The 25,126-nt window shown below is 40.1% G+C and overlaps 3 protein-coding genes across 13 annotated transcripts in view; 2 read left to right on the top strand and 1 right to left on the bottom strand.

Annotated features, from left to right (window-relative positions):
* Window positions 1-19: 19 nt before the first annotated feature.
* si:ch211-159e12.5 (uncharacterized) lies at window positions 20-8,491 on the top strand. Its single transcript, XM_051948867.1, has 2 exons — window positions 20-3,706; window positions 3,959-8,491. The coding sequence occupies exons 1-2, from the start codon at window positions 3,621-3,623 to the stop codon at window positions 7,842-7,844; spliced, it is 3,972 nt and encodes a 1,323-aa protein (XP_051804827.1). The 5' UTR covers window positions 20-3,620; the 3' UTR covers window positions 7,845-8,491.
* A 592-nt stretch (window positions 8,492-9,083) lies between these two features.
* cnpy2 (canopy FGF signaling regulator 2) lies at window positions 9,084-12,649 on the bottom strand. Of its 2 annotated transcripts, XM_022208594.2 has the most exons (6): window positions 12,447-12,633; window positions 12,183-12,289; window positions 11,989-12,104; window positions 11,068-11,265; window positions 10,870-10,966; window positions 9,084-10,778 (listed from the first exon to the last, which is right to left on the bottom strand). In XM_022208594.2, the coding sequence occupies exons 1-6, from the start codon at window positions 12,485-12,487 to the stop codon at window positions 10,735-10,737; spliced, it is 603 nt and encodes a 200-aa protein (XP_022064286.1). In that variant the 5' UTR covers window positions 12,488-12,633; the 3' UTR covers window positions 9,084-10,734. The 2 variants fall into 2 exon arrangements, with proteins under 2 accessions (XP_022064286.1, XP_022064285.1); XM_022208593.2 differs by having other exon boundaries at window positions 11,989-12,289; window positions 12,447-12,649.
* A 497-nt stretch (window positions 12,650-13,146) lies between these two features.
* LOC110961112 (mucin-22-like) overlaps window positions 13,147-25,126 on the top strand; it is a 23,440-nt gene continuing 11,460 nt past the window's right edge. Inside the window, exons 1-6 of one of the 10 annotated variants that reach the window (XR_007942281.1) lie at window positions 13,147-13,309; window positions 13,830-13,915; window positions 14,252-14,444; window positions 14,566-14,655; window positions 15,112-17,380; window positions 18,982-19,131. Coding sequence is in view for 8 of the 10 variants with exons in the window: in XM_051948868.1 (XP_051804828.1) it covers window positions 18,543-18,759; window positions 18,982-19,131; window positions 20,578-22,166 (1,956 nt within the window). In the remaining 2 variants the exon portion in view is untranslated. The other 9 variants (XR_007942282.1, XM_051948869.1, XM_051948876.1 and 6 more) reach the window with 9 other exon arrangements.

The raw sequence follows: 25,126 nt of genomic DNA, 5'->3' as shown, positions 1-25,126 counted from the left end.
ATTTAGCCAGGCAGGCAGCTTCGCAGCTCAGCTCGCGAAGAGCAACTGGCCCCCCCGTGTCAAAGTCCACCCTAACGTGCTTTTTTCCCGGCTTGGATAGTCTCAACGAGTGTCCCACAACATACTAGAGATGAGAAGTGAACGGATTACCGAAGTTTTTACGTCGAAGTGCATCAACTGGAGTTTCAGGGTCCATTTGTAAAACGTTTAGCCACAACTTTAGTGTTTCCTTCTCCAAGTACGGTAGTTTGTGAAAGCTGCGCGAAGTGTAGGGCACCATTCTGTGGACTCGGAAATGCGCACTGACGACCCATTAGTTTTACCAGGTTTAGAAAAAACGAACTGTTCTGTAATCCGACACAAAATCGCTCCACTCGTCTCTCTTCACCTGAGGCAAACAGCTGTTTCCCCCACCGGTGTTTTGGCGCGAGCTATCACGCGATTTCGGAACGAGATTTGTTTTGTAGCGTCCCGAAATTTGGATACAGACCACAACAAATCGCGATCTTTGATTTTCACTTCTCATCTCTAGTATGTTGTGGGACACTCGTTGAGACTATCCAAGCCGGTCAGTGTGGGGAAAAAAAGCATGTTAGGGCAGACTTTGACGCGGGGGGGCCAGTTGCCCCATACTTTTCGGTAGCTGAGCTGCGAAGCTGCCTGCCTGGCTAAATACTGGAGCTATGTCGAAAATTCATTTCTCCATCACTCACATGTATGAAATGACATATGGAAACAGACCCCAGGATGAAAAAAAACGAAGTTCTCCTTTAATGTGGGATTTTGGAGATTTTCTCAAAGATTTTGAAAAAAAAAGTATCCAAAATCAAAATTTTATCAGAACTGCCGAGGTTAACTGACCTTTTTCTGTGTATTTTAATTACAGTTTACAATCAGTCACCAAGTTGCCAAGTGAAAGCTGTCGTGATTTCATATGTAGTAGATCAGCCTCACAGTTTGTTAAAAACCTGACTCTAATTTTGTGGTTGTTTCTTTTGTTTCAATCCTCGTTGCTTTGGACAAAAGCATCTGCTAAATGAAATTGTAGAATTGTAGAATCCTGTTGTCTGTCACACACCTTGCAGTTTACGAGAAGAACTTGACAAGATTATTAGCCGGTTTCTTCAGCTATACCTAACAATTCATTACTTAAAATGTCAGATATCTTTTCCATATTTCTTTATTTTACCAAATAATACCTGATTGACTGTCTATTAGTACAGTTTGGTTTCTATATAGATGTTGCATGTTCGAAAGCTTAGTAACTGCAACTTACGATGAGGCCAAAAAAAGTCACAATATCACAACTTTAAAGGCCCTGATATCTATTTACTCATTCAGTTGCTTACTGTTAGTTATTTGATGCTATATGAACACTTCACTTACTAATTTTACATGAGACACTTCTAAGCACTTCACTGCTTGTAACATCTTTAAGACGATTTGCTTTTGCTGCCAGACCACTATCCTGATGAAGCAGATGATAATAATAATAATAATAATACATCTTATTTGTATTTATTTGCACGCAAAGACACTCTCCATGGAACCCATAAAAACGGATGAAGGCAATTAAAATGGAGCAGGTAAATAAAGCAGTGAAAGCAGATTAAATTTTAAACTTTATTGCCTTAATGATGTAGCCTAGCCGCGCTAGACCCAGCTCTTAAGACACAAGGGTCTGGGAACGCTGAACAGGGAGGGAGGCGGGCTAAAAGGTTGTCTTTCAAATCACTCTGCAGCAATTGGGTAGATATACAACCAATCAGCGTAACAAATAGGCTGACGTAGTTCCTAGAGCGCTGGATTGTGGCTAAGTCCCATTAGCTTCCCAACCAGCGGAGCCAACTGGTATATTAAGGATTTGTCATATCCCGTCGGCATAAGTCCAAATACATCTTTCTTCTCAATGAAACACTTAAGTGCCGTCCTTTGTTTATCTTTCAAGTTGAATTTTAGCTTCAAATCTTTAAGGGCTGTGGCCAAAACCAAGTCGAAAGATAACTGTTTATTGTGCGCTGGTTGTTTCTGTCAGAATCGTCGCGCCTCTGTCGTCACTTCGTTACGCCCGCCTTCTGACTCTACACTTCATGGTGATTGGTCCGGCCAGTTTTAGGAGCATCCAGCCTCGAGCCTTATGGAGGGTAACTAGACCCACCCTGGCAGAGAATTAAATTCGTTGCCGTGGGTTGTCTAGCACGGCTAGGCTATTAATGATGTTTATTTTTGCTTCTTTACTTTTAAATATGCAATGTGACAGTAAAATATTGAAAACCAGGTTTTTATAGGGGCTTTAAATCAGGTTCATAGAGGTCCCTCCAAACAGGATGTATCACTCACTAAACATTTTGATCAGCAACATCTCTTTTATATAAAAGCCGTGTTAAAATTCATAGAGGAGCAAAAATGATTCACTTTTTTAGGTAAATATTAGTTGTTGGTGTTTTATTGTTTGTCACTCAAAGCTGTCATTATTTTAGTTACAGAACTGTTAAATTTCATAGCCAGCAAATATATCTTCATTAGCCAGATTTGCTTTTCAATAGTTATAGGACATCAATGCAATATTGTTTGTAGTGAATTATACAAAACCCAAAACAAAATTCACCTCATCCCAAACTATTATGTCAACACCAACAGACTGCCGTCCCTGCAGCCGGCTGTCTGTTCGTACTTCATCCCCTCTCTCCTGCACACTGCTGATGTACAGACTTTCTGTTCAGGAAAGGAAAGCCTGTTTGTCACGCTGGAGAGTTTCAAAGAAAGGGAGACGACCCGACCGCTGCCCATCACTCCCTCTGCTACAATTCAGCCGACAAAACAACAGATCCCTATCTCCATGCAGAGTCTGCTCGCCATCACGTCCAGCGCCTCCCACGCGACTGTCATGCAAAGTGATTGTCCCTGGTTGGGTTGATATGCATTATGGTGTGGGCAAAGTTATAAATTATACCAGGAAGTGTGTATAAATAGTATGATAGGAAAACATCAAAGTTACATTCAGAACATAAATTAGTTTTACTGTAAGTCTCAGGGAATAACCTTTTTTATTGTCTGCATCATAACTACAAAGTCACTGCTAATCCCAATACAGTCATATCAAAAAGAGTTTTCACCTACATTTATCTTAACATTCAGAAGTAAACATGAGCAGCTTTTATCCTCTTGCTGCATTTGACAGTTTGTCACATCTAAATCTTTTGCTTTTACTTTAGTTTTTAGCTCGAATGGATGAGATCACATTTCTGAAACAAGTGTTTAAAAACTTCCTCAGTGGTGTTTGAACTGAGTGTATTGGCTGGATGAAAGGAGGATGGGCAATGGAGGTTTGTGGACGAGTGGGAGGGGGACTGAAAATCACTGTCCTCTTAAAACAACTTGTGCTGTTTGGGCTTCATTAGACCTCATGTCACCTCATGAGCAAGAAGGACAAGAAAAACAGCAGCTGAAGGTATGTTGGCGTGTGTTTATGTGACAATATCTACCAGTATTCCTGCAAATAGTCTTGAAAAGCTTTTTAGTTGGTAAATATATGCCAAGTCTGTTTGAAGTGTCTTGAATTTAATTATTATTAAGGGATTGTTCTTTTTTCATGCTTCAGATTCTGTGTATGACACTAAATGATGGAGTTTTGGCCTGAGAATCAGGGGCAATCACATCTGTATTCCAGATTTGGTACAGTTCCTGGGAGAAACTGTACACACAAGTGAGTTGAGTGCAAAGAAAACTGTTTCAGTCATGACAGTAAAGCTGCTTTTCATACATGCTTGGTCTGAAAATGTACACTTAATTTGCACACTTGGGTATTGATAATCGTCTACTGGGTGACTCAAAATGTGAGCTTGGACATTTTGCTGTTAATATCAGTCTACAGATAAAGTAAAATATTATTAGTACCAGCGAAATTAAAAAAGCAGTTTGAATTTGCTCACACATTTTTCTTGAACTTTACTCACAGTTACCACGACAGACACCAGGCAGCCCATTATCCGTTGTACTACGGAGAGCAGCAGGACCACAGCAGAGAGTCCAGCTACTGGACTGTACCAGGATCCAGAACAGGAGGAGCTCTACACGAGTACAGCAGCTGGACGGACCCGGAGCTGACCGCCTCTTCTTCTTCCTCCCACTTCCCTTTTATTCTAGACCGCCACACCCAGCACCACCAGGACCTGGGACACTATCAGCCTCATGAGTCCAGAGACAGAGAGTGGACGACGGCTCAGCGGGCCTCGAGGGACTACGAGAGAGGATTTCTGAGGGAGGGGTGGCAGAGGAGGTGGGAGCCCTGCAGCCCCGTCCACTACAAGAGGGAGGTTTCTGCTAAGAGGAGCGACAGCAGCTACCGAGAGCTGGAGGCCTGGGCGGCTCGGTACAGTCATTCACTGCCGAGGAGGAGATGCATAGAGGCCGAGTTGAAGGGAACCTCCCAGGGGCTGGTGGGGAGCAGCAGGGCTCCAGAGAAGGACAGCAGGAGTGGGACAGATGCTCAGGTGGCGGCACTGCAACATGTCCGACAATCTGCAAACATCAGAGAACCTGGACTGTGGGATAGAGGGAGCAGACAGCAAGCTACAAACTATTATCCACCACAAGCTCCTGCCCCTGACACAAGCCACATGCTGGACACAAAGGAAAACACTGGCTACCAAAGGAGGATATTCAGCCAACCTCCTGGTTATATTGCTCCTCCTCCCTACGACAGCCCACATAAAAGCTCACCTGCGATGCACCAGTCTAACTTCAACTGGGAGCAGGACGGTAAGGGACAAGCCTTCTGGTCAAAGCCCGTGCTTAAAAACCAGCTTGCTGATTTGAAAGAGAAGAGGAAGGAGAAGGATGAATTTACAAAGCCAGATGAAAGTAAAACCTGCACACAACTTGAAGTATTAAAGCATCAAATACAGGAGGCAGATGCCCAGTGTAAACGCATGTCATCTGTGCCACCACAAGAAGTTCAGACTTCAAAAATAATCAAGGAAACATCTTCACAGGTCATTGAAGGAAGGAAGTTCAGATTAAACAAAAAGACAGGAGGGATGACCATATTCTGCCTGGTGTCTCGAATAGCTGCGGCCACTGAAAGTCCATCTTTGCCACCTTTTCCCTCCCAAACTGATATTCAAAGTAAAGAAACAGGAGAAGTTTCTAAAGCTGTCAGAGATGCTAATGAAATGAACAAGCTGGCAGATGAGGTGGACTTCAGAGCATCAACACTCACAGAGCAACCCAGTGATTCTCATGTGGAACAGAAAGAGGCACCAACCTGCACAGGAAAGGAGATGTTGGGAGATGTTTTACTAAACAAAGCTGGTACGGATGATGTCGATTCTACAGGTGGGAAACAATTAGGTCAGTCAGAGCAGCCTGCGTCAGTCAAATATCCTTTGTGGAGGGAGCCGAGTTTCAGCAGCAGGACTGAGAGTTCATCCACAGGTTGTTTGAAACTAAACAGCGAGGAAGAAGAAGCAGATGGTGTACAAAACAGACATGATCGGGGTAATGTAAGTAGCCATCCGATAGATATTGAAGTGAGGAGACTGGACATCAAGGAGGACACCGAGGACAGCGAGGGTCTGCTGGTTATAGACACAACCTGCGTGGTCGTCAAAATGGAGCTGATTCCATCACCAAAGAAAGAGCATGTTCACTATTTCGATTCCACAGCACATGACAAAGACTGTCCGTTTAATGTTCAAACAGATGTCTCCAGTGAAGTAAACTATCAGCTAAATCAGGATCTCACAACTGACCAAAAAGCACAAGCAGACCCCATGCAAAGGAATGAAAGTCCTGACACCAATGTCAGCTCAACACTTTTGGAGAAAGAGGAACACAAGGGAGAAAGTGAAATCTCTTTTACCTGCATGTTGCCATCTCCAATTCCTGAGAGGGAAACCTTGGAGGAGCGTGCTGAAAGAATCCTAGGAATCCCTCTACACGACACTATCACTGAGCAGCAACCTAGAGATGAAACACCATTTCATGATTCATGTGCTGAGGAGCAGGATGAGGAACCTTCTCCGATGAAAGAGGACATTCATAATGAAAACAAACAAATTCCAGAAGACACAACAGAGAAACAGAATCCCTTAGAGGTTGAGGATGCAGTACTTTTGGAGGCTAGTGAAGACACAACAGATCAGACCAATGAAAGTGTTCAGGATTATGCAGGATCTCCAGAGCAAGTGTCAGATATGCCTGAAGAGAATGACACTGACTCCCAACTTGAAAAACATATTGAAACTTCAATCGAAACTGAGACTCTTATGCTTGAATCCGCTGGTCAAGAAGGTACAAGAAGTGAACAGTGTCAGAAGGAAAATCAGCCTGTTGTAGATGATCGGTCCTGTCATCGTTCTGACTTCTCTGATTCGTCTTTGCCGTCACCTTCCGATCTTACATCTCCCTTAAATAGCTCGGAGTCAAACACAGACGACTCTGCACTGAACACAGCTGCATACATCGCTCCTCATCCTGAAACCTCACCCCTTCCTCCCTCAGCTTTGCCCCAGCTGCCATCTCCTCTTGTACCTGACTCTTTCCAAAGCTCCACTCCCCATATAGACCATTCCCCAAGCCCTCCTCCTTCTCCTCTTGATTTAACAGATCAAACTGCTGAAGCAAAATCCACTGAGGATGAAGAGAGTGAAACATCACATCGAACCGAATATGAGGTTGACACTGAGTCTCTCGTACCAGATACAACAGAGGAGGTAGCATCTCAGCAGCAGCATGAACCAAATGATGATGAGCAAATGGAACAAAAACTTGAAACATCTACAGAACAGGATATAGAAGTCAACATTTTGCAGCAACAACTTGAATGTGTCCAAGAACAGGGTGCTGTTTGTGTAAAAGAGAGTAGTATTGCTGAGGAACAGCCCCCAGAAGAAATTAGCGAGGATCCTGCTGGGCTTTCAGTACAGACATTTGAAATAGATGAAGAAAATGTGAGTCAAGTAGAAGCCAACTTTGTCCAGCAACAGTCTGACTGTGGTCAAGAGGAGGATGTTTCTGAAGATAGAGCACTAAAAAACCCAGATTGGCTTCCTGCAGGTTTTTGGGAACACACAATGAGCAAGGCAAATGCTACAGACTTGCAAATGGAGATGAAAATGTTGCATGACACCGAACCCTCGGCTTCAGACTGTGAGGTGTCATCTTTGGATGGACATTCACTCCTTGAGCTTCCTTCTCCTCCACAGGAATCACCTGAGTCAGACATACAGTTTGTTTCTCTTGTGGACTCAGTGTGTCCTTCACCTCTAAATCCTGAAGCTGCTGCTGACGTCCAACAAACTGCCTCTGCTCCTCTTCATTTCGACTCCCTTCAGTTTTCCTCTCTCTCTGATTCATCCCCAGTCCTGCCTCCCAGCTCTGCTCCTGATTTCCTCCCATCTCTCAAAGAAGAGCTCCAGTATCCAAAGTCGCTGTGGGATGTGGTGAATCGCATCAGGAAACACACAGCGCCTGACTCTGAGAATGAAGAGGAAGAAATGAGCGAGCTGTGGGATCCAGAGAGTACAGGCGAGGACTTTGGTTGTCCGGATGAGGAGATGGTCTTTGATGAAGCAGAACAACAGGAGGTGAAGTTGATGTATCACAAAGAGCTAAGTGGACATGCTGACGAAGACACTCTATCCTGCAGCAGCACCAGCAGCCACGGCTCTGAAGACACTGTGATTGTAGCGGACGAGGACGAAGTTGAGGAAATGACGCTCAATGTCATGACTGAAAGCAAGACAGATAATGAGAATGAGGAGTTTAATGCAGTCAAAGAGGAATCATGCTGCTCTGGAGACGTAAAAGATGAAACCGTAGCCGAGGAAGAGAAAGATTAGGAAGACACAAATACATTTTTTTTCCATTGGAGGTGAAGAAAACAGCAGCCAGAGCAGAAATTATTCAAACTGAAGCCCTCTGAGATCACACCCTGGTCTCATATGAGGTCAGAGGTTCAGTGTATACAGCTGCCAGGGGATTAGACATAAATTTGTAAATCAACTAAGCAAACAAGGTCTGCATATGACCAGTATGTTGTATTCTTCTAATAAATTAAAGTCTTTTCCTGTAAAAGATTTTGTAGTAGATATTTTCACACAGACTAAAATATTGTTTTTAGCTTCAGTGTAATTTTAGAGCTTTTATTTTGCTGGCTGAGCAGTGAAAACAACTGCTAAGTATGTAGAAATGTAGGACTTTGACAATATCAAATCTAAAGTATCTGAAACAGCTGTATTCATGTTACAGTAGTATTCCTGTAAAGCAGATTTTGTCACTTTTTTTTTTCAAATTTTTGTTTCTATTTCTAAAGAGTAGAATGCTTTGCGCAGTTGTGAGATTTTGGAAGTAGATGTAATTACAGAATGTGATATTTGGTGTGATTTTCTGGGTGTGGTTATATTTCTGGCAAAACATAAGCCACTGGTGTGATTTGCATGTAAATAAACACTGGAGTGAATTAACATAAAAAAGTGTCCTTTACACACTTCTGTTCTTGTTGTACCAGTGTTTTGTCTCCTGCTGCTTCCAAAGTCAACAAGTATTTTTGAAAATAAACCTCTCAAGTGTTAAGAAAAACAGAAGTTTAAAAAATTTACATTTTACACCACTGTTTTGAAGCTTTAAAATCAACATTAAAATTCTAAAAATGTATTTTTTTCTGTGATAACGGTTTCAACATTGAAGCAAGTTATTTTGCGTTTCTTAAATATTTTTTTTTTCTCCAATGGTCTTATATTTTCAGTTGTGTCAACAGGTCATCTCTCTAAATATGACTTTATTAAAAACACTAGGCTATCGTTCTTCCATTTTTAGAAGTTTTAAAAAAATCTATTAACACTCCAAATTATTTAATGGAAATGCTCCATCATCTGTGTGAAAAATGGTAATAACCGCATAAATATGTTGCATAATAGTGATTATGATCAGTCTGTTGCCTGATCTTTACTTTTTATAACATATATAAATTCATGCAAGAGGATTCTAGGAAATCTATAGCTATAGCCATAGAATTGTTTTAGTAGTCTTGAAACTTCTTGCCAGCAGATTCCTGTTTAGTTTAGAAATGACAAGTCGTGTTGATGTTGTACAAATATATTTCCATTGATAGAAGACAAAGCAGATTCAGAAAACATACAAAATATTTTTTTTTATAAAAAAGACATTTCAGGACAATGCTCACATGACAGTCAATTCTGTTGGGTTTTTTTTTCACATAAATGACACCAAAAATACCTCCTGACCCTTCTACATGGACAGTACAGCATTAGGACCAACCAGGTGCATTACATGCCGGTGACTATGGCACACTCTAGTGGAGTTACAACAGAGTTCAGCTGTATTGCACTACTGGGAAAACTAAACTTCACAATAATCTTGATGCTCATATTCAAATCAACTTATAATGTGAGGTCACTGCAGCTGGTTTTGGCAGTTTCCTCAAAAGGTAATAAAACATCTTATCTGGGTGAAACTGTATGTAATTTTGGCTCAAGTGTACTTCTGTGTTCTACTGCTCATTAATTTACAACTGACCAAATTATTTAACATACAGGGATGCTTTTTCTGCTCTACATTAGTAAAGCAGCATGAGGAAAGGAGGATATTTTTCCAGACATGACTACAGTCCCCATGAATCCTTACTGTTTGCCACATTTCAACGTCCTTCTAGTTCAAACTTTTGTGAACCAAATTGCAATTTATTTCAAAATAAGAGCAGATTCAGGCAGTTTATGTGTCATTATCAGTGATGTGTTTTAAAGTCACTGTGGGCTACTGGAAGCTAAAAAGTTTGAATTCAAAATTCTTCACGAAGAAGTAAATTACTTTTAGAATTTTTAAAGATTTAATGAAAAATAAAAACCTTCAGAAGCAGACTTTTTTTTGACTTGGCTGCTAATCTTTTAACAACTTCTGTGGTAGAAAAAGTGTGTGAAGTTCTAAAACAGATGAGGAAACTGTGGAGGAGGATCAGCGTTTGAAGAGTGTGAAACTACCTGGTAAACATTAAGTGATGAAGGCACATGTTCTCATCTGTACGACAGGCAAACCTTGAGTGTTATTTATTTATGGTTTTACACAATGCACGTTTAAGGATTTCCTGTTTTACTTTGAAGAATATCCTCAGAACTGGCATCAGTTAATGCTGTGATCTCACAATATTGGTGAGCATTAAAAACTCTCTTCTAGAGCCAGAGCTGAAAGCGTCATTTGGCTTCAGATGTCACTTTTATCAGTGAGCAGGCAGTATGAGTGTCAATTCATTGTGAATAAAAGAAGACTTTTTGCTCTTAGCACTTCGCTGTAGGACAGAGTTTTGAATTGTGCAGGAATATGAGCTGCGGGACAACTTGACCAAATTCAATTCTGGTCTTAAAGAATTCTATAAGAAATACTGGGGATTCTAACTTCAATTTTCAGTTTCACAGTTTCAGTCTGAAGAGCATCTGAAGGGAAGACAAGCACCTTGATAAGAAAGACAGAGTGTGAATGAGTGTAATAACTTACAGTACATGAACAAGTGACCAAACATTACAACTAGAAACAAACAGAAAAATGGCAAAGTGGTCCATATGTTCTCCAAGATCATTTTCAGGTAGAGTTTCTATTCTTTTTTTACATAAAGATTTGTATACATCTTGTAGCACGGTCCTGGTATAAACAAGTGACAAATGAAAACAGTACAGCACAAACTTTCTCAGCAGAGACGGCGGCTCTGGAGAAACGATATCAAAGTTCATCATGGGGCATTTTCAGAGCGTGATCACAGAGGTCTGAGGAGTAAATTTAAAAAAAAAACAATGTATTACTACAGTGAGACAACATAACAGAAATGTGCAGAACTCATTCTAAGTCTGAACATACCTGTCCTCTTACTGCAGAGCTTGTCTTTAACATTATCCGTTTCATGAGCGAAGAATTCAATGATTTCATCCTCATGCTGTTCAACGATTGTTTCACACTAGAGAAAAAAAAAGAAAAGTAAAAATCACATATTTACATTCTATCAATGCAAGGCTAGATGACTTTTCAAGCTTGTTCTGTGGACCTTCCTCTACTCACTGCAAACTTTAAACTGCTTGTGACTCTTGAATCCAGTGAGGCCTCTGACAGGTCCATGGCCTCGCCGCTCCGAGACTTGATCCTGATGTAAGACTTCCTGCTGGTGGAAGAATCTATTTGCTCACCGTAGTCCTCCATCCTCTCACAAACGCTCTCCATCAGGTCCAGCAGGTTTCCCTCAGAGCGAGCCAGAGGAACCTGAGGGCAGCCAACGTCACAAAAAAATCTGAATTAAAGATGATTTGGGGTTTTTTATCAATGAAAATTATGCTTATTTAAGTGAGACCTTGTTGATTAGACGCATATCCCTTTGATTCAATTCCATGTCTGTCTCCTCTTTGGTGTCTTTAAATTATAACTCATGTAGGAATACAGAATAATGTGCCAACACTGTATCTGGCAGTCTAGTGAGAAATTAATGTAGTTGTAACTTAATCAACATTGTACTTGCGCTTGTTTTTAGATTAGTTAGCTTAAGTTGGTAAAATTATATTACCATATTGTCTAGCTTTATTATTACATTAGTTAGGTTATTTTCCATAAATAATACGGGTCTCAATCTTAATATGTGAAGTGGTATTTCATTCACATTTTGTAGCATTTAATGTGTAATATGTAAATTACTCAACTATTTGGTGATGATGGGAAAGAATTAATTTGGGATTTCTAAACATATATTTAAATTTCTTCATTTAAGCTTGTGTTCCTGAATTTCTGAACTGTAACAACTTGGACAAAAAGCAGTATTTTAGTCGAAAAAAACAAAATATAGGTATTGTTTTGTAGTCATGTTGGTTTGGGTGTATTTTGTTTGTTTACTTGCGTTCATGAAACAGATACCTATATTTTTGTAATTTAAATGAAACTACATCTCCTCCATAGTGAGCTGGACTCCTACGTGGCCCTGCTGCTCCTGCTCACCTCCCTGATGGACTGGCTGCCGTCCGGGTTGATCCTGAAGGACCCGGTCTGGATCATCTTCTTGGGGTCCACCTGGGAGATGGCCCACTCCATCTCATCCACCAGAGCCCTGCAGGCTGACAGCAGCAGGAGACACGTTAGCACTGAGCTCTGGACGAACACTGCAGCCACAGAGGAACATGCAGCCCGTTTACCTCCACACCGGACGTCCTGACCCTGCCTGGCCGCCTGACAGCAGCTCAGCAGGAGACAAGCGAACACCCACGAAACGAGCAGGAGAGCAGCTTTCCTCATTATGCGTCTGAACACACACAAATCAAGCATCACACGTTCTGCACGTAAACGCCATACAAAAGTTTGCCTCAGCGGCCGTTAGCCTCAGTAACGTCTCTGTCCGACCACTGGGACGTAGGCGGAGCCACGGAGCCTCCGTGAGCCCAACTTTTCATTCATCTCACCTGGTACCGGCGGCGTTTCTCGGTGCTTCACGGTCCCCCATGCTCTGCCATCAATCGTGAAATGTGGTGACGTAGCAGCGGAGCACCGGACAGGATGTTGGAGCGCGAGACTTGATCGGACAGCGCCCTCACGCGAACAGGAAGATTTCAGCACAAGCCGCTCAGGTCCGCGAGGGATGCAAATTATTGAGTAACACAATTATCGATGGTTGCTTCATTTTATCAATCGATGATCCATTAATTGATAAGAGGCAATTTTTCCGAGAAGCTGAACTCCCTTCTGAGTCAATTGCATTTTTTTATCAAGCAATGTCTGATAAATGATTGATTACTAATCAATTGTTTGCACCCCCAGTATACAACCATATGTGTTGTTTCCAACTCCCCCTGGCATGTATGTATGTGATGTATGTGTGTATGCATATATACATATATTTCCTCTTCTTTTTTTTCTTCTTTCCCTTTATTTTCCTTTTCTTTCTCTCTTTTTAGTTTACTTTCTTATTTTCATTTAGTTTTATTTTTTGTTTTCTTTTATTAATATTAACTTAATGTTATTACTATTGATTTATTTTATGATTATTGTATATTGCAAAGCTAAATAAAGATTTTTTTTAAAAAGTAAGACTAACCAGATTTTGAGTTTTAAAAGCTGTTAAATTTCTAACTATGAATTCTGTTGCATCGAAATTATTTATGGGATTTTTATGTCTGAATTTTATTTTTTTGTGTGTTCAAAGTTCACCGTGTTCAAAATACATAGAAAGGCGAGATGGCTGATGGGACTTTCGCTGGTGACGTCACCGGTCGGCCATCTTACCAAGGGGGACTTTTCCGGAGCGCTCTATAGTAGTGGATGGAGGGTGAGCGACCTACACAAACAAAAATACACTTAACTTGCTGAATTCTTGACGGATGTACAAACGGTTTGGTTTATTAAAAACCTTATCAACGTGGCTATGATTAGGCCTCGTAGACCTGTTGAAATTGCAGTTTTTCTTTTCGAAAATTGCTGCATAGTTGTGTGTTGTTACAGCCATTTGCAAGGCTGCAATCTGGGAGTTTCAATTATTATAATATAAGGTTCCGTGAGACCAATAATAATTTTATGACAACAACATATTTTGTCTAAATGACAATTTGTGTGGATGCAGTTGGTTATTAGCTAGCAAAGAAACAAGAGGTTGTGAATGAGACATGTGAGCCACTTGGACTATTACAAAGTAACCTGGACTTAATTCTATACAGGTGGGAAAGGCATAATTATTCCTTCGTTTTAACATGATTTCCAGGCTGTTTCATTAGTGAAATATATCCTAGATTTAGATTCATTGTGATACAGTAACTGGCTGGCTTTGTGTTTGCAAAAATACCCCCCTGCAGTGCAAGATGCCACACTTTTGTGCAGCACATGGATGCTCAAATGAACGTTCCTTCAAAACAAGAGCCCGTGGAATCACCTTTCACTCGTAAGAAATTACTTGAGGGACATATTTAGGATAATTGTTACTAACTTAGTGGATTTGTACTTGTATAATACAAGTTATTTTGACCCTGACGTTTTAGAAATGTTTCTACCATTTGTTTACATAATAATCATTGAGTATTTCTTTTTCACATTTCTTTTAACATGTTACTGTTATTTAGATTTTCATAATGGCATTCAAGCATAGGCTACATGAATTACCCCAACAATATCATAATTTAGCTCAGTATTTTTGTCCTTACCATTAATGTTAAAGGTAAGAAGGGTGTAGAATGTTGTCAATAATTCATATATCTTGGTATCTTATCATATTTTTAAGGTTTCCCCAAAACACAGAGAAGAGGAGGCAATGGGAACTTGCTCTAAGAAGGGACGGTTTTGTTGCATCAAAAAACTGCAAACTGTGCAGCGAACATTTCAGGAGTGAGGATTTTGACAGGACAGGGCAGACTGTCCGGCTTAAGGCTGGTGTTGTGCCAACCATTTTCAACTTCCCTGCTCATCTCCAAAGGGTACGTGTATCATTGGCCAACAAGAATATGTGATATATGTATTGTCACGATTTCTGCAAGTTTAGGAATACATAAAGTGTTGTGCATGAAGGACATTTTAATATTTAACTGTATATTTTAGCCGGTAGCAACAAGAAGCACTGCTGCCTCTAGAAGAGCAGAAGAAAACCTGCCCATGGACCTGCACCAGGATGAACCTCCACCTGATGTTGTGAGTATTTGTACACAACTAAGAGCATCATATGGCTTATCATTAAATCATTTATCTCAGTGGTGCCCAGGAAGGGATATGGTGGTGTTACTTGAAGAACCCAATATTATTTGAGGTGGTAATCTGTGTAAAAGGATTGAGAACCACAGGCTGTCACTTGCTCATGTCACTCATACACTTTTATGAATAAGCATGTGCAAACTACAACAAGGTGTAGGGAACTTTTTCAATCAAAACTGACATTTTTGTCAAGAGACCCAAAACATAATTTCGCCTTTAGCCAAGCCAATTTATTAAAGTCAATTTATTAAAAGATGACTGATTTGGGTTTTATTTTGTAGATTCAGAGAACATAGCATTGTATTGAACTCAGCACTGATAGGTGAACATGAATTGTTAAAAAAGTACCGTTAATAATGTCCTTGTTATTATTATTATTTATATATTTTTCCAAAGCCTCAGGCAACCACTGAAGAGAGGAGAAAGAGCCTGAAGAGGAAGGCCCCTGACCACCTGTATGCATTGCCTTCCTGCCCCAAGGCTGTAAAGGCCAAGCTCAATGCAGCCTTGGCAACAGTGTGGAAACTGCAGCAGGAGAAGAGCAATGCCTTGGCGAGGGAGAGGAGGGCAAAGAAAAACATGCATGCTCTGCATGGTTTAGAGTGACTGTTTATTTGGAGTGAATGTTGAATGGTTTAGTGTTACTGTTGGTTTGGAGTAAATCTTGAATTGTTTTGTAATTTTGCGCACCTGTTAATAAAAGAAACTTTGATGTCATGTTACTGAATGTGTTTATTTAAAAATGTATAATAAAACATATGTAGGGGAGAACAGGTAAGATGAACGAACCATACCCTTGATCTTTAAAACTATACACGTGAGTTGTCACGAGACCCTAAAATAAGAACACAAACATTTCCAACTGGCTGTGGAATTCACTTTTGTGGTATAATTATTTTTATGCTAAAGCAAATGGACCCAAGTCTAAACTTATACATTCTGCATGTTAGTGATATTCAATGTATAGAACTATGTCAATCATTTAGCAAAAGATCATTCTGAATTATTAAATTAATTAGGTTTTATCAAAATGATGGCCATGGGGCAAGATGAACCAAAAGCCTTGGGGTAAATTGAACCAATATGAATCACAATTCATATATTGTACATACATTATTTGTTCAGTTTAAGTTTAAAATATCATGTGGGTCAACTTACCCCTTTATATTTAATATATATATTAATTAGAAATATAAAATATCAAACTATTAAATGTTTAACATAAACACTGACGATTTAATTTTACTGTGTGTATGTGTGCAGCTATGGCAGGTAATGCTCTTCTATCTACTTTTTTAATTTAATATAAAAGTCCATGGTTATAATTATCCGTAAATATGCAATAACATAACTACATCTCTTGCGTTTATAACAAATCAAATCGTTTAAAGATCGGTTGACTAGGGACGCTTGGAGAGAAGAGCTGGGTTTGGACTTGCCTGAGTCCATGTGGACCAAATGTTTATCCCGGATTCATTCTTGTTCTGTAAACAGTAGACATCAATTAATTCAATTTAAGGTTGTCCACCGCTTGCATTATTCCAAAGCCAGATTGCACAAAATCTATCCTTCAGTTTCCCCAGTGTGTGACAGGTGTAATGTGTCAGAAGGTACTTTGTCTCATGCTTTTTGATCCTGCCCCTCACTAACAGGCTTCTGGTCAAAAATATTCGACTGGAACTCCAAAGCATATAAAACTCCACTCCAGCCAGACCCTGGACTAGTCATCTTTGGCTGCTCACAATCAACGAAGACTATTCCTGCTACAATGCGAAAATCACTGGAACTGGGACTGATTGTTGCGAAAAAATTAATATTGAAAGAATGGAAGTCTCCCCTTCCTCCCTCTTTCCAACTATGGGTCACGGACATGTTATTTCTACTACAAATGGAAAGACTCCGCAGTGGCTCAACAAACACTTTTACTAACTTGTGGAATCCATTTCTGGCACATTTTGAAAAGGCCAAGATACAATGACTTTAAACTGAGTCCCTGTTCCTACATTTTCTTTTTATTCATTCACTTCTTTATTGATTTATCCTGCCTCCTCTCTGTGCTCTGCACTTATCTGTACTGGACTGGTGGTATGTTACGCATCTGAGCCTTGTTCTGTTTGGTCTTGTTTAAAATAATGAAAAATGAAAATAAAATATTTTTTAAAAAATCGGTTGAAAATTGAGCAAGCTATGGTTAATTAAATAGTACATGCTCCATAGGCATTAATGTTATCAGTGAGCCAGCAGCCCCTAGGTAAGATAGCAGCCGCGTAGCGACGTCAGCCCTCATTGGCTCACAGCGTCTGTAAGCTATCTAGCCTTTCTATGTATAGGAGTGTTTCAGATGACGTCATACTTCCGGGCTATTAACTGGTCCGCCATATTGTGTGGTGCGTGTTGTAGTCAGGAGTTAGTGAGCAAGAGAAATAGTTTGAAGTGTGACTGGGGACAACAATGGTTCACTTCTGTTGTGTCCACGGCTGCCGCAACAAGGCAAAAGGCGCAGTTAAACGGAGCTTCTTTAGAATTCCCACAATAAGGCTTACCGAGGGTGAACAGACAAGGGAACTCAGCCGGCTGAGGCACCACACTTGGCTTACCAGGATCAATAGGAAAGACTTCATTCCTTCTCCTCACACAAGGATTTGCTCCGATCACTTCACGACTGGTACGTGTTTTGTTTTTTGTTTTTTTGTTTTTTGTTTTTAGCTCGCATTCAGTTTAAAGTATTAAAGTAATGTCTCCATTCACATCGAAGTAGCCCACTTGACACCCACCCCACTCCACCTCAGTCTATGAGCCTAGCTGCCTCTCCCAGCTGGTCATTGGTAAAACAATGAGATTAGATACACTCTGGTTGGTTCCAACTATGAAAATATGGTTAATTAACCTCATTATTTTGAGTTCAAGTGATATCAAATATATAATCTCAGATCTATGACCCAGTAACTTGAGTAAGATATGTGTGTATGAAAAGTTAACTAGTCTGCCCATTTCATTAAACAAAACTCTCCATGATCAGTCACAAATTTGAAATAATGTTTTTGAAATAAATTTACAGTGTTAGTTGATGTCCCCAAAGCTATTGAAAACGAACTTTTTGTTATCATCATCATAATAATAATAATGATTTTTTTAAACATTGCTCTAACTTAACTTACGTTTTTTTTTTGTTTTTTTTCCTTCTTTATTGAACATTGAATAGAACAAAACAATTCAACACAGAGACAAAAAAACAAAGAACAAAGAAACGTATTGTCAGGGGATCACAAACAAGAAACAGACTACAGAAAAACATTAAATACACTACACGAATGTACAGTTTTAATGGCTTTAGTGTTAGTGGAGTTCTTAATAGTGTAAATATACTGTTTGGTTTCATTTTGGAAGAAAAGAAAACAAGGGTTTTTATTTATATATCTGCATTTATGAATATGAAATTTAGCTAATAAAATGATAAGGTTAATTATATAATACTGTCTGCTTTTGGAAGGAATAAAAGAAGTGTAACCAAACAGTATATTTTCAAAACAAAGAGTAAAACTGTTGTCAATAGTAGTAGAAATAAAATGACAAACATCTTTCCAGAAATCATTTGAAACAGGGCGAGACCAAAATAAATGATAATTATCTTCAGAGCATTTTGAACAGAAAGAGCTGTTAGTATCAATATGTATTATGTATTATTATTATTATTATTATTATTATTATAGGTGGCTTACACATGACGTCACATCCGCCTCATTACCGATGCATATCATACAGTGGTGGTCAGCGGAGTTGATTGTTGACTGCAGCGAGCGTGGCTAACGTTCACTCATCGGTCAAAAATGCCTTTTGCGTGTGTTGTTTTAGGTTGTTCTAATCGATCAAATCGCGAAATTGATAAAGGATACTTCAGGGTTCCTCGTGAAGAGATTAAAAAAGGGCCTCGCACTAAGGATTTTACGAAAAGACGCAGAGAAAAATGGCTCGCTAACATTTCCTTAAGTTCGAAGGGAGCGGAGTCAAAGAATGCTAGAGTCTGTGGCGATCACTTCGTTAAAGGTTAGTGAATTGTTATGATATACATGCTTAGAGCCTTTCTGTGTTGGTTTTAAGACCCATTCTTTAAAGATTGGTAACACTGGCTACCCACTTAACAAGCTAACGTTCGCTGTTTTTAGCTTGTTTACTCTCGTCCAAAATGACGGTTTCTGTTTTTAGGCAAACGAAGCAGTCAGAGTAGTTCGATTTTAACCCGTGTAATATTATCACATTGTTCAACAGGGCGTCCGAGCAATCTATATGATGAGGAGGACATAGACTGGGCTCCGACGATGAAACTTGGCCACGAGAAAGTGAAACAGCCGACTGCAGAGACGCTGGAGCGAAATGAGCGATTGCACACTCGAGACGAAAAGAGGAAACGTTCAGAAGGTGCCGAGGCCTTGTTAGACTTTCACAAACTCATGAGATTTGATACACAGCAAGTCCAGAGTTCCGATGTTCAGCATTGAAGCGATCAATGCAGCGCAGGACGGTTGCCCCGGTGACGGATGCTCTAGTGTAGAATGCCAAACAGATCTGACCGGTGCCGATATTGTTAGCATGGAAGAGGAGTTGAGGAGCTTGAACTGTGAACTTGCCGTCTTCATGTGCTTAGTAAACAGACCAACACGAAACACAAATTAAAGCAGGAACTGAGGTGTGGCTAGCATATATACACTGTCACTAGCAAAACTGTCACATTGAAGGATTATTTACCCTGCCATGCAGTCGCAGTGCACGGTTATTATTTCTCCATCTTCTTTTATCAACAACCAGGTATGAGTTGGTGTTTTTGATAAACATTGCAAATGTTTCACCTGAAAAGAACAGCAGAAACACGTTTTAGCATCCACCGAGCTAACACACCTAGCAAGTACAAGTTTACATAAATCGTTACTTACACGACTTTTTATGATGCAGGATTTGTCGTTCAGGATCTTAACTCCGACTTCTTTAACCCATCCACAGACAAAGAAATTGTATGAATCCATGCTTTTCCAAGCCTTCATTTGTTTAGCAGTGCAAAAGCTTGTTTGAAGCACCAGATAGTTTGAGATATCAGGGAACTGAACTGGCGGATATTTTTCCAACTCGTAGGTCAAATCCTTCGTGGATAACGCATAAGGATCTATGCCATCACAAAATTTGACTTTTTCGATGTATCGAGTTTGAGAATTAGAATCTAAAGCACGAAAATACTCCGAAAAATAGTTGTGTTTTCCTTGCTCTGCAGCAGCCATTTTGGTTGGCCTGACCACCACTTCATTAACCGGAAGTTAATGCCACTGCTAAAGTCACGTGTTTGCAACCCACCTATTTATCATCATTATTATTGTTAACCACGCCTGACGTGTATGTCAGCGGGGTTACTGCATTTGCTTCGGTGTCTGGCTGGCTGGGTAAGTGTGTGTGTGTGTGTGTGTATGTATGTGTATGTATGTCAGTTCAGATATCTCTGCAAGTGCTGAAGTCAGGATAATCAAACTTGGCACTGAAGATCGGTCTAAGTTCCCCTGCTCAGTTGTGGAGTTAGAGGTCAGCAGATCAAGGTCAAGGTCACAGGGGTCACTTAGCACATTTCTTGCATATTGCATCATTTGTATAGGAAGGGATATATGTAGGATGATCAGAATTGATACAGAGTATCATGCATGGGCGTGGTTCTGCCATCTACTGAGGGCTTGTCTAGTTACTATTATGTTGGATATTTTCCAATAAAACGTTTTGGTGTTTAATGGTACATTATGACAGCCATGCTAAATTCCCCTATAATAATTATTATGTTCATCAAAATATTTTTAAATGACATTACTGATGTTGTGGAATTTTTGTCAGGCAAACCTTCTGATCTCTACAACACCACTCATCCAGATTGGGCACCATCCCTGAAGCTGACTGCCGAAGAGATGGTCACACCCTCATCAAATACGTCTGTGTCCTCTGCATCCTCAAGTCTGCGGCGTTATCAGAGATCCACTGAGAGATATCAGAAGAGGAAAAGAGACACTGCAGCAGAGGCCTTATTACAGTTACAACAATCTGTAACTGAAACAGAGGACAGCATGCCAGCTCCACTTGTCACTGTGAGTGTAACAGACCAACAGAAATGCCACTTTAAATTAAGTGGAACACTGGGAGACAAGGATGCGTCAGAACAATTATCATCAGATGTAACTGAAACAGAGGACAGCATGCCAGCTGTAACTGAAACAGAGGACAGCATGCCAGCTCCACTTGTCACTGTGAGTGTAACAGACCAACAGAAATGCCACTTTAAATTAAGTGGAACACTGGGAGACAAGGATGCGTCAGAACAATTATCATCAGATGTAACTGAAACAGAGGACAGCATGCCAGCTGTAACTGGAACAGAGGACAGCATGCCAGCTGTAACTGGAACAGAGGACAGCATGCCAGCTGTAACTGAAACAGAGGACAGCATGCCAGATGTAACTGGAACAGAGGACAGCATGCCAGCTGTAACTGGAACAGAGGACAGCATGCCAGCTGTAACTGAAACAGAGGACAGCATGCCAGCTGTAACTGGAACAGAGGACAGCATGCCAGCTGTAACTGAAACGGAGGACAGCATGCCAGATGTAACTGGAACAGAGGACAGCATGCCAGATGTAACTGGAACAGAGGACAGCATGCCAGCTCCACTTGTCACTTTGAGTGTAACAGACCAGCAGAAATGCCACTTCAAATTAAGTGGAACACTGGGAGACAAGGATGCGTCAGAACAATTATCATCAGATGTGTGTGATTCTTCAATATGTGCCAAGATAAAAAAGGAATGTCAGCGTTTGACAACAGAGAACAAGGAACTTAAGGATGCCTTGGATGACACGAGATTCACTGAGGAATCATTCCGGAACAATGCCAAGAAAGTACGCTATTACACTGGCCTGCCGGGTTTTGAAACTTTGATGGCAGTCTTCGCCGTTGTCGCACCATATATTCCTGAGAGTAATCGGGTTTCACTTTCAAAGTTTGAAAAATTGATTCTTGTCTTCATGAAATTAAGATTGAATTTGCAAGTGCAGGACTTGGCGTACCGCTTTGGAGTTTCCAATGCTACTGTTTCCCGGACATTCCTTGCAGTCATTCATGTAATGTATGCGAGACTTGATATCAAAGAGAGTGTTGGACCTATGTGTGCTGAAGTAAAAATACCTAGCTTTACTGAGGGAAAGGCCCAGCTACCTGCACTTGAAGTAGAGAGCACCAAGAACATTGCACATGGACGCATACATGTTGAGAGAGTTATTGGACTGGCTCGAAAAAAATATACTATTCTTTCGGGGACCATGCCTCCGGACTACTTCTCTTGTAATGAAAATGAGATCCCTGTTGTTGATAAGATAGTTACAGTGTGTTGCTGTTTGACCAATATGTGTGAATCTGTTGTTCCATTTAATTGACTGCAAAAGACAGGGGCAGGTAACTGCAGAAAGATCTGAAATACAAGGTAATTCTGTGTTTAGATGTACATAAATATAGTCTTGGGTAATGAAAGTGATTGACTAATCCTACCATCATATAATCAACTTTGTTTTTCTGTATTGAAAATGGAATGAATAAAGCTTTTATCAGAAAAAGAAGTATCCACATATGTTGTACCATGATACTATATTCATCAACATTCAACATAAAATTAATGATTCAGTTGACTTTATTAACATATGCAATAAGCTATATATATCCCATTCACATTAATTTAAAAGTATACCACAGTATAGGTAATGTTTTATTTATACAGTATTTAATAATGCATGGTTTGCACATAAAAAGATTTTATTTCTAATGAACTACACTCACAAAGCAGATCCACTTCGTGCCACTCACACAACCAAACTATTGACATAACTGCAAAAAATCTGATTTTTTTTTTTATATTTGGGGAAAAAATGATTTATTCCAACCCTGTCACCACAAATTATATTGTTATTACATTTTCAGCTTCTTCTTTGTATAATACTGTGCGAATTCTGGAAACTTCCTACATTCTGGGCAATACCAATTACCTTTAGGGGCACATTTAATGTTCACACACTTGTAGTGTAACCACTGGTATGGACAGTTTTCATTGTCATAGCTGTTGTCATATACCTTACGACATATGCAAATGATAAGTTCCTGCTCATTGTTTGCAGCTACACCATTGTTACCATTCTTTGCAGGAACAGGTTGGGGTAAATGAGCTGGATTGTTGGTCATTGGTTACATTTCTGCATGGTTTCCTTACAGAATAATACTTGGCCACCAACTCTGGCATAAGAACCTGTTTGAAAAAAGCTTCTGCTTTGCTGCTAGCACTCTCCCAAAATGAAATATCTGGCTCAATTCGTTCAATATTAATGTCTGTTTCCGTCCAAACAACAAAGTCACAGTAGTCCCGGTTGAAAATAAAAATTTGTGCCTGGACTTGATAATAATATCTATGGGACCTTTTAAGCCTTAACTTCCCATCAACCTCTTCCAGGCATAAATTTTTTGTCCAATGACTCTGCCAGATTTTTGTTCTGTACACAATATGGACATTTCACTTCTACAGTCCCGAGGCCACAACAAGCACATGACACCAGTGAGTCAGGTGAGGCCCCCATGAAGAGATAATCTGCATTTAGGACCAGTCCACTGGGCACACAGTCAAAATTGTCATGTTTGCTCTTCATGTTTTCATGGTAGAGACCAAGTGCTGTGTTCTCATGGGCACATCCCCACTTTGTGGCCTTTGTGGTAAACTTTACAGACTCTGGATAACATATGGCCTGTATGATACTCTTGGCTGGTTGGGTGGGTGAAGTGTGACAGACTGACTTGAGGTGTGAAGCAGTTATTCGGCCAGTCCTGAAACGAAACCAGGCTCTGTTGCTGGACTGCCTCCTGGTGTACTTCTCTACATTTTCTGCCTGGTTGGCAGTGAGATTTATGCTTTGGAATATGCCTTCACAATGAGTATCCAACTCTGTTTTCTGCATCCCAACACACAAATTGTCATAAAGTTCACTCAGAATCAGTGGAAATGAGTCACCCAGTGAGGATGCTATGTAATGTTCTGCATACTCAGGCATGACAGGTAACACCACAGGTTTGCTACCAGTTCTGTGAAGTTGTCCAACAAACAGACAACTCCTCATCACCCATCTCAGTAACTGTTGGCAGATTCTGATGTGTGGATGGCCGTTTGGGGGAAGTGAATCCACCAATCTCCTCATCCAGATTTCTTTTCATAGTCCGGGCTGAGGTGAAATTTATTTATTTATTCCTGTGGGTAGCAGCCAGTAAGCCGGTTCCTGTATAACAGTCTTTGATTGTTGAATTTTCACTACAGTCTCAACCCAAAACTGTACAGCAGCAACATGACTGCAAACCTCTCCTAGACCAGCCATACAGTTGCAGTGCCCTGCCATGATGGTCCCATTAGGCTTGACAATTAGCCACGGCTTCAAAAGAGCTTCATTCATCCTCTGGGAGTGACGAACCTGAAAATAAATGGGAAAAAAAATAATGAAATGAATATTTCATAGATAGGCTGCAGCACCCCCCGCGACCCTAGTGAGGATAAAGCGGTGTATAGAGAATGGATGGATGGATATTTCATAGAATATAAGAAATTAGTCACACATGCAATTCAAGCATGAATAACATTCATCCTCAGACAATTATAATTATTTGAGTAATTGAAATTTTCACAAACTTCTTGGATTAACAAAAGCAGGCATGGATTTGCTTCTTGAATTTTGTCATTTTTATAAGAGATTATTCATAATTCTGAAGAAATAGATTGGGTTCACACATAAAAATATAAAAGGGCATTTTATCTCACTCCTACATACCTCCTCGATCGAACAAAATATAATATTGGAGCGCTTTATTGAAAATGAATACTATTTTTCTACACTCTGTATCTTCCATCATTCCCAAGAATGACATATTTTACTTATTAAAGAGAAAAGATAGGGTCATGCTGAATTATAATGACTAATGCAACTTGAAGTTATTAGAACAGTCATAATAAATACCTGATAGTTACATTAATTCTTACTATGAATTTTAGGTAGTCTGTCAGATGGTCAGAAGCAAAACTTGCTTCCTAATGTCAAATAAAATTGCAGATGAATGCACAGACATATTCGTTTAAGTTTATATATTTAATTTTTTTGGGAATAAACCTCAATTGATGGATAAATTTCAGTCATCACAACAGCCAGGTCAGTAACTTAATATCAATGAGGGGGCAGAGTGTGGACTGTGGAGGTGGGGTGGTAGGTCAAACTGGGGCTTACCTTAGCACTGATAACAACCAGGTCACCAGCCTTGAGATGAACAACATCCCTCACCCAACCACAAACAAACTGGTTGTAAGCCTCGAGGGATT

The sequence above is a fragment of the Acanthochromis polyacanthus genome, chromosome 5 (genome assembly GCF_021347895.1).
Source record: "Acanthochromis polyacanthus isolate Apoly-LR-REF ecotype Palm Island chromosome 5, KAUST_Apoly_ChrSc, whole genome shotgun sequence".
Classification (NCBI taxonomy): domain Eukaryota; kingdom Metazoa; phylum Chordata; class Actinopteri; family Pomacentridae; genus Acanthochromis; species Acanthochromis polyacanthus.
Note: the sequence above shows the minus strand (reverse complement) of the source record. Positions and strands in the feature narration are given on the sequence as shown.

Excerpts from the sequence above, each read along its gene's own strand:
- cnpy2 (XM_022208593.2), bottom strand. The coding sequence starts at position 12,487 with ATGGGGGACCGTGAAGCACCGAGAAACGCCGCCGGTACCAG. Across the intron at positions 11,266-11,988 it reads GCAGCCAGTCCATCAGGGAG|GTTCCTCTGGCTCGCTCTGA; the intron begins GTGAGCAGGAGC and ends GGCTGCCCTCAG. Across the intron at positions 10,967-11,067 it reads CAAGCAGTTTAAAGTTTGCA|TGTGAAACAATCGTTGAACA; the intron begins GTGAGTAGAGGA and ends TTTTTTCTCTAG.
- si:ch211-159e12.5 (XM_051948867.1), top strand. The coding sequence starts at position 3,621 with ATGATGGAGTTTTGGCCTGAGAATCAGGGGCAATCACATCTGTATTCC. Across the intron at positions 3,707-3,958 it reads GGGAGAAACTGTACACACAA|TTACCACGACAGACACCAGG; the intron begins GTGAGTTGAGTG and ends CTTTACTCACAG.